This window comes from Thamnophis elegans, chromosome 5, assembly GCF_009769535.1.
Source record: "Thamnophis elegans isolate rThaEle1 chromosome 5, rThaEle1.pri, whole genome shotgun sequence".
In the NCBI taxonomy this organism is placed as follows: domain Eukaryota; kingdom Metazoa; phylum Chordata; class Lepidosauria; order Squamata; family Colubridae; genus Thamnophis; species Thamnophis elegans.
In genome coordinates, this window is record NC_045545.1 from 75,029,980 (window position 1) to 75,043,382 (window position 13,403).

At 37.2% G+C, this 13,403-nt stretch overlaps 1 protein-coding gene across 1 annotated transcript in view; it reads right to left on the bottom strand.

Moving 5' to 3' along the window:
• The window catches only part of STK4 (serine/threonine kinase 4), a 71,668-nt gene that overhangs the window by 56,434 nt on the left and 1,831 nt on the right, over window positions 1–13,403 (bottom strand). Inside the window, exons 2-6 of the mRNA XM_032218930.1 lie at window positions 9,700–9,780; window positions 6,654–6,782; window positions 2,513–2,627; window positions 2,046–2,210; window positions 663–830 (exon numbers count right to left, since the gene is read on the bottom strand). Of these exons, the coding sequence (XP_032074821.1) occupies window positions 663–830; window positions 2,046–2,210; window positions 2,513–2,627; window positions 6,654–6,782; window positions 9,700–9,780 (658 nt within the window). The remainder of the gene's footprint in view (window positions 1–662; window positions 831–2,045; window positions 2,211–2,512; window positions 2,628–6,653; window positions 6,783–9,699; window positions 9,781–13,403) is intronic.

Sequence of the window (13,403 nt, forward strand, 5' to 3'; positions counted from 1 at the left end):
TTTCACACAGATGTTTCACTTATACACATAGTCCTCACTTCATTATGGCAATTGGGAACTGCACTTCATCGCTCAGTGACACAATCTTAACACGTAATGTCATGTGACCACACTGATTTAAAAACAGCAGTTGGCAATGAAGATTGCAAATGGCAATCATGTGACTATGGACATTGCAAGCTGAATGCCAAGCACCCAAATCACAATCACATGACCACAGGAACCACCACAACTACAAAGATTTGTCATAAGTGAATGTGTGGTCATTCAACAAGATTGTCTGTACTGCTGTTTACAAAGGAAGGGAACTTGAGTCTTCAGGCAGACTGTAAAAATTTTTGAATATAGCTATAGCTATTCTAAGAGTAGACAGAACACTGTATTTTTTTAATATAATCGGAGAAATTATTAAGTGTATGCAGTATAGACATATTTAGTAATCAAATTTAGTTTTTCTTTTATGCCTGCAAAAAGTTAGGCAAATCTACTTTACTACGCACAGTATCCTCATCATGCACGTGGAATTTTATTAAGCTGGTGTTTAGAGACTACATCTAGCAAAGTAGGATCAAACCAAAGATAATGAGAACTAGGGCTCAACTTTACTAGTGCATTAAAGCTACAATCATCTTCCTATTTTGGACCAGATACCCAGCATTTACCCTCATTGGATGAATATCAGCATATGGAGGTTTTCCTTCAGCCATTTCAATGGCAGTGATACCCAGAGACCAGATGTCTGCCAGACAATTGTATCCAATTTCTTGGATCACTTCAGGTGCCATCCAGAATGGAGTTCCTATCACAGTATTTCTTTTTGCCATAGTATCCTATGAAGGGAGACAAATTTTAAGGAAGTTAGCTTTTTAAAAGGGGTCTGGTAAAAGCATCTGCTGATCAATTGTTCAAATGCTTTCAAATTTTCTGTAAGCTATACTATAACCTTAAATTACAGATACTGTAAGCTATATTAAACATCTCTGCACCAGATTGGTGTGGTGGTGAATATGCTCTTCTAAAATTTGAAACTATGAGTTTTAGGCTTCTCTTAGACAAGAAAGCTAGCTGGATGACTTTGGGCCAATCATTCTCTCAGTCCAACTCACCTCACAGGGTTGATGTTGTGGGGAAAGCAAAAATAAGTTAGCCATCCTGAGTTACATATACATAAGGAAAAGTGGGATAGAAATATAATGGTAACCCATCTCCTAGAATTTTCAACATATTTGATAGTAGAGATGGGCAAAATACTCTGTACAGAGTAGCTTGGCTCAAGTTGCTCATGCCTGCACTGGAACATATAACTTTGTTCCAGGAAGGAGAGGCAAAGAAAAACCCAAAGGACATTAGTGGATAAGGGAAGAGAGAGGCAGAAAGACCAAGAGAAAGGATATGATGCTTCTGGTAAGGTGATAGGACTTTTTGCTGAACTATGAGTGATGCTCTCAATCCAGCAGAATGGCAGAGGGGAGAGAAAGGAAAAAAGTGGAAGATTATTACAGATAGCCAAGCTGGTAGGATATACTGGGTTGGGAGCAATGCACATCAACCTTGTCCTGTTCAACCTGTCTGGATTTTGTTTCATTCAAAACCTAAATAAGCAAAGCATTCTGAATTTCAATTTTTCTAAATTATGCCTGGCCTGAACAAGTTAGCAAAACCTCCAGAATATAAAGGTTCTAGGTTGAAAACACTTCTCCCACTTTGTGCACATCCAAGTCAATAAAGATACATTCAAATGAAAATAGATAATTTCTAAAAATCTAACGCTTACGAAAATCAGGTTATTTATCTATGCCAGTAGTTCTCCCATGACCATCTCATATTAAACAGCAACATATGATCCAGAAAATATACTCCTGCTTGGTTTACATATATTGAACTAGAATGTTTATTTGGATACTGGCATTTTGTGATGTTTGCATCCAGTCAATACGGTTTGTAAAAACATTGTTAATATATTACTATGCTCCCAACAGTGACTTGTTAAACAATCAAGTCTTTGCACAATATAGGAAGAGTTGTATCAATGGTTCTGCACTTACAGTAAGCTGGCCGGCTACCCCAAAATCTGCAAGTTTAGCATGTCCTTCTGTATTAAGTAATATGTTGCCAGCTTTGATGTCACGGTGTATTTTCCTCATGAAATGTAGGTATTCCAATCCTTTCAGTGTTGATTGTATTATTGTAGAAATTTCATCTTCCATCAGCTGTAGAAGAAAACTTACTAAATGAACAGTCATTGCTAAGACACTATTATTGTCGCTTAAAATACATGTCTTCTATTAGGATAGGGGATGGAAAAGGCTACAAGATGAAAATGCGACTTATTGATTTCCAGGAATAACAAATTTCCAGTGGAACATAGAAGGAATGTTCAATTTTTGCACTTTCACATTTTTGATTATTTAATAAACCAGGCTAACATTTATAAAGTTCATCAACTGTTATTCAAACTTTTTATCCAAAAAATCCCCTCAAGCATTTATACAGATCCTAAAGCAGCACATACCGTTTTATTTCGTAGTCGAATTATATCAGACACAGATCCGGCACCGCAATATTCCATTACTATCCAGAGGTCCGTGTTCTTAAAATAGCTGCCATAATATTTGACTACATGAGGACTAAGGAAGACAGAACATATTACTGAATTGACTCAAGTGCACATTTTGCAAAAAAAAAAGCCAGCTATGAATCAACCTACAATTCTAGGATTGGGGGAGTATTAGGATCTTAAGAAAAAGCATAAACTCAGAAAAATGAAATTCCATTTTCTGGTTTTCAACTATGTATTTCTACTCCTATTTCAAAGGAGAGAATTTTTTTGCAAAAGACAACTCGTGGAAGAGTTTGATTTAGCTGGTTTGCTCTAAGGATTGAGCTGGCAAGGCAAAAATCAAAAAGCTGCAGACCTTGGCAAGACCATTCTGTAAATATGAGACAGCACTTTCCACATTCTGTTCTGGGAAAACACTGTCAAAAATTACTGGTACCATGAAAGACAGGTGAACAAGATCTAGGATTTAAGTCTTGAGTGCCCATCTGACTATCTCTTTCCCTCATACATATTTACCCAGGCAAAGCTGGATTCCTGGATTCTGCAGCAATTAGGTAGCTATGACTTAATTAGCAATACAAGTTTTATTTAATGGTGTTAAGTCTTTGAAACGTCTGGTGTTATTTAGCTATGACTATGGGAATGATAGCTGAGTATCTGAAGTCATGTTTATCTAAAGTCCAGCACTTCCAATAGCTACCTAATATTTTACAGGAAATATACTAATAAAATAAAATAATTCAGTTCAGGTATGAAATGTTATTCAAGTTGATAATTTTTATAACCATTATATTAATATTAGCCACAACTTTTCAAAATATATTCCTCTAGGTTTAGTTTCTTACAATAGTATATACTGTATATATAATAGTACATTTAACAGAGAAAATTGTGCAAAATATATTTTCATTGTTTTCTATCTATTATCTTACTAACATTTAAAACATTTCTTTAAACACCCATACATAGTGAAAACAATCAGCTCACACAGAGTTCCCCTGATGTATTGTTCTGTAGAAATTCTTCAGTTGTTTTAAAATAACAGCAATGAATGAATGGTTCATGAATGGTTTACATATTCTTGCTGTAGGAAAGGTGAGTCCTCTTCCTACAACCCCCCCTCCCCCACCTACACACACATTCTTGCTTCCTTTGTACACTAGTGAAAATCTGCTCTAAAGCATTTGGGGATGGGGGGCCCAATTCTTGCAAGGAGGATAGGCAAAGACAAGGAAAATGTTTTTCCTAAATTCTTTCATCAGATCTCAATCTCTTCAGCAAATGGAATAATCCATTATCAATCAAGTGGGACAGCTTCACAGTTTTAACATATTTCAGATTGCTATGCTTTCATTATTAATCTATTTTAAATGAAAATGCATAATTAAATCATACAAACTCCTTTCAGCACCAATAGGTTAGGGTTAGAGTTTATACATATTTCTTTTAAAAAGATCACATGGACTTTGGTATATCTACAAATATTCCAATAATTTTCCAAGAAATCATTTCCAATAAAAATATTTTAACACAACATTTAAGCTTTTGTATCTCACCTTTCTTTAAATAAACTGAAAATTTCTGAAAAAACAACAACATTTAATCACTTTGTTACAAGCTAAACATGTTATCATTTTAATTTAAAAATAAATTACTGTAGTGAAAGATGATTGTGGGAAATTGACAGAGCTCTCTTATTTTGGGGGATTGCCACAAAGGAGGAGGAGTCAAACTATTCTCCAAGACACCTGAGGATAGGACAAGAATCAATGGGTGGAAACTAATCAAGGAGAGAAGCAACTTAGTACTGAGGAGAAATTTCCTGATAGTTAGAACAATTAATCAGTTTGCCTCCAGAAGTTGTGAATGCTCCAACACTGGAAGTCTTTAAGAAGATGTTGGATAGCCATTTGTTTGGAATGGTAAAGGGTTTCCTGCCTAGGCAAGGGGTTAGACTAGAAGACCTCCAAGGTCCCTTCCAACTCTGCTATTGTATTTACAAAGTTCAAAACAACCTAATGAGGCGAGACTACATAGATCAATATGGCCAAGTTAATAAAACATTTGTATTTAGAATACAAATACAAATGTATGCAAATACAATAACTAAAAGCTTCAATTGTTCAGAAAGAATAGAAGCAATAGAAAAGGATGACACGTTTAACTCTTTATTAAAAAAATATCCACATCTGCCCTGATATCCAGAGTAGTGATTTAGACTCTGCTGTTGAGAGCGTCTCTTATCAAAATAAACAGGCCCTGCTGGTGTCCACTATTATGATTGGAAATTCCTGACAACTTTCTCCTTCAGAGGGAAGAGACAGAAGAAGAGAACATGCTAAACAGGTCTTGAACTTAACTAACACAAAATATTTGGTAGATGAAATGAAAGCAATGAAAACTTTGAGGAAAGTTACATGATAGTATATAGTTTCTGATATTAAGAGAAAGTAAAGATCAATATAACTGAGTATTATCTTGAACTTCAGATTTAATAAATTCAGAACTATGAAAAGTGGATCTCTGAAAGGTGCTCAAAATGGATGGAAGAAGAAATAAAACACTAAAAGCACAATAATGACTAATTCAAGCAAGATAAAGGAAAACAGCAGAAGAACTTTAGATGGCAGTCCAAACAGTTTAGCAAAAATTAAACAAGGAAGGAACATACAGAATTAGAATTGAGGGACAGGATGCAGAATAATAGCATATACAGGTAGCCAAAATTGTAGGTGATATCAGGAAAGGTCAAGCTCAAAATGAGCCAGTCAGTAAAGAGTGCTAAAAATGACAAGAAGGATGTTATGGAGATTCTTGGTTATTCAGGTGACGGTTGTCTCAAAGGTGCTTTTTCTTATTTTTATTTTTCCTTGAAGAGATTTCACTTCTCATTCAAGCTTCTTCACTTCTGACTAAATGGTGGAGAAGCTAAACATCTTCAGGAGCTGAAGAAGCTTCAAGGAAAAACAAAGTCCAGTTGCCTCGAAAAGCAATTTTGAAATGACAAAAAGGGCTTCTTCAGGTATGGTTAAAAAGAAAATAAAAAAACATTTAATGACCGTTTGGTGAAAATGAGAAAATCCTAACTGTTAATGAAGAAAAAGAAAAACTACATAATTCCTACTTTGAGTTAGTTCTCTGAGAAATATTAGAGAATGGGAGATGGAGTCAGCCGAATTCTGTCCAACTACAGAAAGGCAAAATGGAATTCTGAATACTTTCGACCAGGGGTCCCCAACCCCTGGTCCTTGGACCGGAACCAATCTGTGGCATGCCAGCAACCGGGCCGTGAAACAAGCAAAACCCAATATGTAGTTTGCAGGCAGTATGTGAAACCACGCCCCCTCCAGTCTGCGGAAAAACCTTTCTCCACGGAACTGGTCCCTGGTGCTCAAAAGGTTGGGGGCAACAGCTTCTGATTATTTCAACTGAAATTTTTAACCTGAAACATTCTACAGAAGATTATAGAGTTTGATCTATAGCATCTAAAAACAGTACTGTGGTTTGCCCAAAACAAATCTCACCAGAGTAAACTTATCTAGTAATTTAATTAGTAGGTTATGAAATGCTAGACATAGCTTAATTTCATATTTAATGAGAACAAAATCACTAGAGAAATAGGATGAAAATAACAGAATAAACTTTAAGAAAGAAGAATGCAAAGTTCTCAAATTATGAAATAAATTGAAGGTACAGATATTGGTCCTCTGGGTAACACTAGACCTCATGAGGTCTAGTGGAATAGTACATCACCATATAACTATAATCCAACAGAGTGACATAGCTGCCAAAAAACCAAAAGCAATTTTAAGCTAAATCAACAGCTATCTGGTTTATAAATCACAGGAAGCAACAGCTCCACATAGGCTGTATTCCTTTTAAGTATTGTATGTTGTCCTTGCCCCTACATTTTAAGAAAAATAAGAGGCAGAAAAAGAAAATGGGACATTTGATCAGAAGACACTATAGGAACTGACTGTGTTCAGCTCTGAGAAGAGAAAAGTTATGACATATTCCCATATGATAACATTTCTAAAATGAGAAATAAGAGACTTCCCACAGGTGAATGAAAATACTGAGTGCTGATACTTACCTATCACATTGTTGCATTATCGATATCTCCTTAATAATCTCCTGCAAATCAGATTCAACAGGAACTTGCTTAATTGCAACAACTTGGCCAGTTTCTTTATGGATAGCTTTGAATACGCTGCCATAGGATCTATAACAAGAAACCCAAACTTGAAACTCAGAAAAAGCAATAAAAGAAGCTTGTTCATTGTGATGTACCACTAGTTGCACCACTACCCCATGGTTACATTCGTACCTTATTATCATCATTGATTGAAACTTCATTCTAATTTTCCCCTTCAAATAAACTGATAAATGTAAACGTTCAAAAAAATTTGCTACACACAAATATGTAAGTTTGGATTATTTTCCTCAATAAATCAAGGGATTCTTTCCTTAATAAATTAATGAAAATCAATGTTCTGACTCATTTAATTGGGTTTTTTAATTTAATTTTAGAACTTATGTAGAGAACAGATCATATCATAGATCATATATGCAGAAATATTGAAAATGGTTCACCAACCTTTAAGTACCACTGTACAAAAGAAACATTACTGGAATAAGCTGTTTTAATACTCCTAATGTGGAAAAAAATATATTTGGAGGAGAAACATAACTTTCTTTTTCTCATAAGCTGATTTTTTTAGATTTTAGAAGCTAAAAACTAGACTAGCATAAATATTCATCACTAATCAATGTTTTTATTTAGTGGGATACAAGTTAAGCCCTACATGGTAGTGGATCTGGGTACTTGAGAGACCGCCTACTGCCAATTACCTCCACGCGACCTATTAGATCTCATCGATTAGGCCTCCTCCGAGTTCCATCTGCCGGTCAATGCCGACTGGCAACTACGCGGAGGAGAGCCTTCTCGGTGGCAGCTCCGACCCTATGGAACGATCTCCCCGTGGAGATTCGTACCCTCACCACCCTCCAGACCTTCCGCACAGCCCTCAGAATCTGGCTATCCCGTCAGGCCTGGGGCTAAGACTGTAACCCGCCCGAATGATATGTTGTGTTTTTAATTATGTATTGTCTTATATGTTAAAAGTTTGTCTCCCCCTCCCCTTTGGGTTGTGAGCCGCCCTGAGTCCCCCCAGGGAAAAGGGCGGCATATAAATAAACTTCTACAATCTACAATCTTATGCACCAGTGACATTATTTAACTTTAAATGTGCCAAAGATTAATCAACTTGTTTCATTACTAGAAATGACCTGTGGAGTATATTTTGCGTGATTAATCTTGCTTTTGGAAAGAGTGCGATGTAAATCACGCATGGCACTGCTGGATATAAGAGAAACATTTCTAAATATTTACAGTGTTCTCTCATTCTCTTAACTCAGACCGAGAAAGTGAGGCTTTGCACACAGCACGACTTCCTCAATTGCTAGAAATGGACAACCTGCAGACTCCCTTCGGAACCCCTCTAACCACCACAGTTTCCTACTGCCTTGAGGCAGGAAACTTGCAGAACCTAAAATAGGCTAAACAAACAAAACACCAGAAAATTGGGGGGGGGGGGGGAGAGAAGCAAACAAAAAACTATAAAATTTTAAGAATTCATTATAAGTGCTACTAACAACTTGATTCAGGTAAAAAGGTTTACTTTGTTTTGGAAAAATATTTTATTTTCTGATTTATGTCTGTGCACTTTCAACCACTTTTGGCAATATGGAATATCTGACATTACAGGAGTAGCAATGGAATGATCTTTAGGTCACACATTACAAAAATGAAGATAGTAACAAACACTCTGCGTAGAAATGACAAAACCATTTCATAGACCTCACTAACACTACTCTTAGGTTTCCCCCCTTTCCCCCAGCCATGGTGGAAAAATCTTAATGGTTTCCTGGCCTGTTTAGAAAAATAGTCTTCAGAATAATAGTGATGGAATCTTTACAGAATTCTGCATGCATACAAGCAGTCTTGAGTTACAATGGCCACCGGTAGCAGAATTTCTGTCACTAAGCAGTTGTAAAGCATGACATCATATGACTAGATCTCTTAGAAAGGCAATCACTGTAGTCCCCATTGTTATTCTTAAACAAGGATTGGGGGTAGTTAAGCAAAGTCCTCCTTGAAACTACCTGCTGGATTCTAACAACTAATGTCAGTGTGGAAGCCAACAGGAAATTGCAAGTCTCGGGCAGATTATAAGCAGGCCAGCAGACAGCTACTGCCAAATGGGAAGTGGAGTGAGGGGAAGGCAGGGCTCGGGGTGGCTGCTACTGTGGCACACTACTGAACAGTATGCATGAGAATATATGGCATGAGTGCAGCAAGGCTTGGAGGGTGCAAAGATTGCCAGGGAGGTGCAGTGTGTGATGTTGGGTTGGCCACACCTCCCAGCCATGCCCCCGAGGTCAAACACAACCCTGATGTGGCCCACATTGAGATCGAGTTTGACACCCCTGCTTTACAAGCTTAGAGGGCTAGTTAAAATGATCCAGCCCAGTTCTTCTTTTGCAATGGGGAGCTCCCCTGCAGGCTAGTGCACCCAGGTGGAGGAGCTGCTCCAGGATAACCAAGGGGCCAGTCCTGTGACTACTACAGCTCTGAAATATGGGACCAACTTTTCCACTAATGTCAGGAGGCCACCATCAGTCTGCCCGTCTTTGTTTTCCTTCAGTCAGATTGACCAAGCTTCTTGAGAGAAGAGTTCCCAGGTTGTGTACCTGGACCAGGCGCTTTCTCTTGGGCCTCCCACCCGGACGCCTAACAGCAGCAGACAAGTAGGCCTGAAAGGAGGCTGACCCTCTGCCCGCCCCCAGTGGTCCATGGGATTTAAAATTATGGATTTGGTGGCCCCCGAGGTCCAAAAGGTTGGAGACCCCTGTCCTAGTCTACAAGTTACTCTATGGCTGACTTTCTCTACTGCAGTCTAATAAAACAATGTTTTGACCTGAAATAAGTAATCTGTTTTATTTACAGTCTTCAGAATGACTTCTGTTTCAAATAGTTTTGTTTAACTGCACATATGTATCAGGAAATGATATCAATCCTATATGTACAGCTATTATCTATGGTAGCATTATAAGGATAATTTATGTGGTTTACTTACCCTTCTCCAAGTTTTTCCAACACATCAAACACTTCTTCAGGCTGTTTTGTCAAACTATCTTCATCTAATTTTCTTAGCTGCCTGGAATCAAATAATTAGATAGGTTATTGGATTTTGATGGACACACCTTCAATATCAACTTAATTCCAGCCGTCAATATAGTTTATTAACAAATTTTTCTACTAATACTGAGTATAATCCAGACATATGCAACACTGTGTGTTTAAAGGACAGACAGAAGAGAGAGTCTCAAAGTTCTAAGGCAGCCTGACATTTGCATCAACTACTTCACTTAATCCTCCAGGGAAAGATTGAAGGCAAATGAGGTTCAGGCAGAAGAAAGAACATGATGGCTTCAAAACCTAAGGGACTGGTTTGGACAAAACACAGAACCACTTTTTTGTGCAGCTGTTGATAAAAATAGGATCACCAACATGATCGCCAATGTCCGATGATGGATATGGCACAAGAAGAAGAAAAAGAATATCTCTTGTACTACAGTGTATTACAATTCATAAAATATTTTTCACCCAAAATGCACTTATTGGTAATGAAATGTCTTCTATACTTTCATGAAAACTAGGTATTCATTTCCTGAATGCAACAATATTAAAAAAAAATCAGCAGCATATGCAAAACAGATAATGATTTTAAAAGAGGAAATATTACTAAGATTCTGCCCAGGAAATGATGAAACATGAAAACAAGTCTTAATGATAAAGTTTTGAGATTACAGAATATAATCTCGTTTAGAATAGAAAATCGCAAATACATTATCCTTTCCATTTTACAATTTGGGTAACTGTTAACTCACAAACTGTTCCAGCTATGCATTTTTAAATAAGCCATAATTGACTATTTTCATATATCATAGTGTGAATTCAAATGTATTAATCGTGCTCATATACTATAAACAATCAGTTAATTGATTTCTAAATGTTATCATAACATATTTAGCAACTACATATATTAGGATTTTTTAAACTTTGTAATTTTATTTATTTGGTAAGTTTATATAGGTAGTCTTTGTTTAGCACCACAATTGGGACCAGGGCTAAATAGGAAATAACAATAACTGGTGCTTTCTGAATCAAAATTGACAACACTAATTATACCTTTCACTTTCGTTTGCCTCCTAAGCACTTCCCTACCTTTGGAATGTATACCCTAGTGCTGGGATAATTAACAAGAAGGGAATTAATGTTTTATTTAGACTCATTGTAGAGAAAGATTATAAGATAATAACCAATTTCGTTGTATATATGAAGTACAATTATAATAAAGGCTATACCAGTGATGAACGTTTTTCTGCTTGGATACCAAAAGGGTGCGCATGATAACATACGTGCGTGCCCACACCCATAATGCAATGCCCTTCCCCCGAAGCATGCGTGCACAACCACCCACGCTCCCTTCCCCATGCAGGCCTCACTAAAGCCTCCGGACTTCGGGTAGGCCTGTTGGGACCTTTTTCACCAGCGACTCTGGGGGCTTTCCTGAAGTCTGGGGAGAGTGAAAACGGCCTCCCCTGTCCTTCAGAAGGCCAAAAATCAGCTGGCCAGCGCACGCATGCACGCTGGAACTTACATAGGGCAATGCCTCATGTGCCCTCAGATATGGCTATGCCTGCCACCTGTGGCACTTGCACCATAGGTTCGCCATCACGGGCTATACTATACTGTAAGAGAGTAAGCAGGCACACAAAGGGGAAATACCCATGAAAAGCAATGTACTAGCATCAGCAGGTGGGAGCATACAATGAAAATATTACCCTGTATATTCTCTGTTGCATGCCTATTTACACTCTTATACCTTTCTCTCCAATCTTTCCACTCTGTAGGAGAAGGGGGACAAGCAATTTCTCCTGAGTCTGATCCATTCCCACTCCTTCAAAAGGGGAGAGATTGGAGGTAAACAGCATATTGCTTTTGACATGTATTTTCCACTGTGTACCTGTTTATTCTCTTGTAATGTTTTCCTCTTCAATCTCTCTGGTCTACAAGGGAGCGGGGAAGAAAACAACAGCTCAGGCACGAAATGCCTACTAATGGCGATGACATAACTGTGACTATCATATGACTGAAGGACAGCATGGTTGTAACTTTGAACAGACACTGAACTAGGCAGTCAGTAAGTGGGGGTTATCTGTGCAGCTGCCCATTTCACAAACATGACTCTGGATGGTCATCATCTACAATTTTAGAACATACACTCTTTGGGTATTACTTCATTGAGTAATTGAAATATGACCAGTCAACTCACATATCAGAGATTAGATATTTTAACAGAAAAACATTAACCCAATTTTAAAGTCACTCGTGCCTATAAGATCATTGACTGAGTTCGGCGGATATAGAAATTGAATAAAGTTGCTGAAAACATGATTACAAAATGTCACAATGAACCAGGATATTGTATGTAGGTAATACAATTTAATGTATACAGCTATAGACTAATAATGAAATATTTATCAAAATAAGAGAAATGCTACAAAGCAAATAATACATCAAGTAAAATCCCAAACCTAAAAGGTTTAAAAAATAATTGGCAATAAAAGGGCAAAAAAGGAAACAAATTTGAGACTCCAAACTGTTCATATTCATGTGAATATAAATATGGAAAGGCTGAGATGATAAGACACATAAGCAAATCAATCAATATCTGTCTCTCTCTCCCTCCCCCCCCCCCCTCTCTCTCACCCCATCACTATTGTGGAATAAATGTATCACACAAAAAAAGTTCTTTTGCTCAGCTTGCAAATGCATTAATTGAAAGCAGTTGCAGTCTTTGATAACAGTTTAAAGTTTCAGAAATTCCTTCTGACCTCAATTGTTTTTAATTTGGGTTTGTGTTCCTATTGCAATTGGTAAACTATAGGTAGTCCTCAACTTACAACCATTTGTTTAGCTACCATTCAAAGTTACAACGGCACTGAAAAAAGTGATTTATGATTGTTCTTCACACTTACAACCATGATGGCACACTTACAACCAAGTGACCACGGAGATGGCAGCATCTCCGTGGCCACATGACCAAAGTTTGGGTGCTTCACAATTGGTTGATATTTATAATGGCTGCAGAGTATCCTGGGGACATGTGATCACCTTTGCGACCTTCTGACAAGCAAAGTCAATGGGAAAGCCAGATTCATTTAACAAACGGGTTGCTAACAACTATAGTGATTCTCTTAATTGTGGCAAGAAAAGTCGTAAAATGGGGCAAAACTCACTTAACTGTCTTGCTTAGCAACATAAATTTTGCACTCAATTGTGGTCATAAGTTGTGGACTACCTATACTATATTTGTGTTCTCCAGATACTGAGTTGCAACTCCAATTTGTCTGTCCGTCCATCCAATGTAGAGGCCACTTGATTTCACAGAACGTATATTACAAAATACTAATAAAAATATATTGCTAAGTGCAATATTACAATTTTATGATCTTATTTTGGCTTTCCAGGCCTGCAAAGGTTATAAATGTTAGGATTGGTTGCAAAGTTATTTTTTCACACCATTATAATTGCAAACAGTCACTAAACAAGGCAGGCAGTAAATAACAATTCTTTTTTTACATAATCTTTACTGTTTTACTTTTATAAAGATACTCATACAAACATTACGCCTGCTTTCAAAGGGATTTTTTTATAATTTCATACCTAAAATGTACAAAGCCGAAAGGTACTTCTAGATTACACATGACTAGT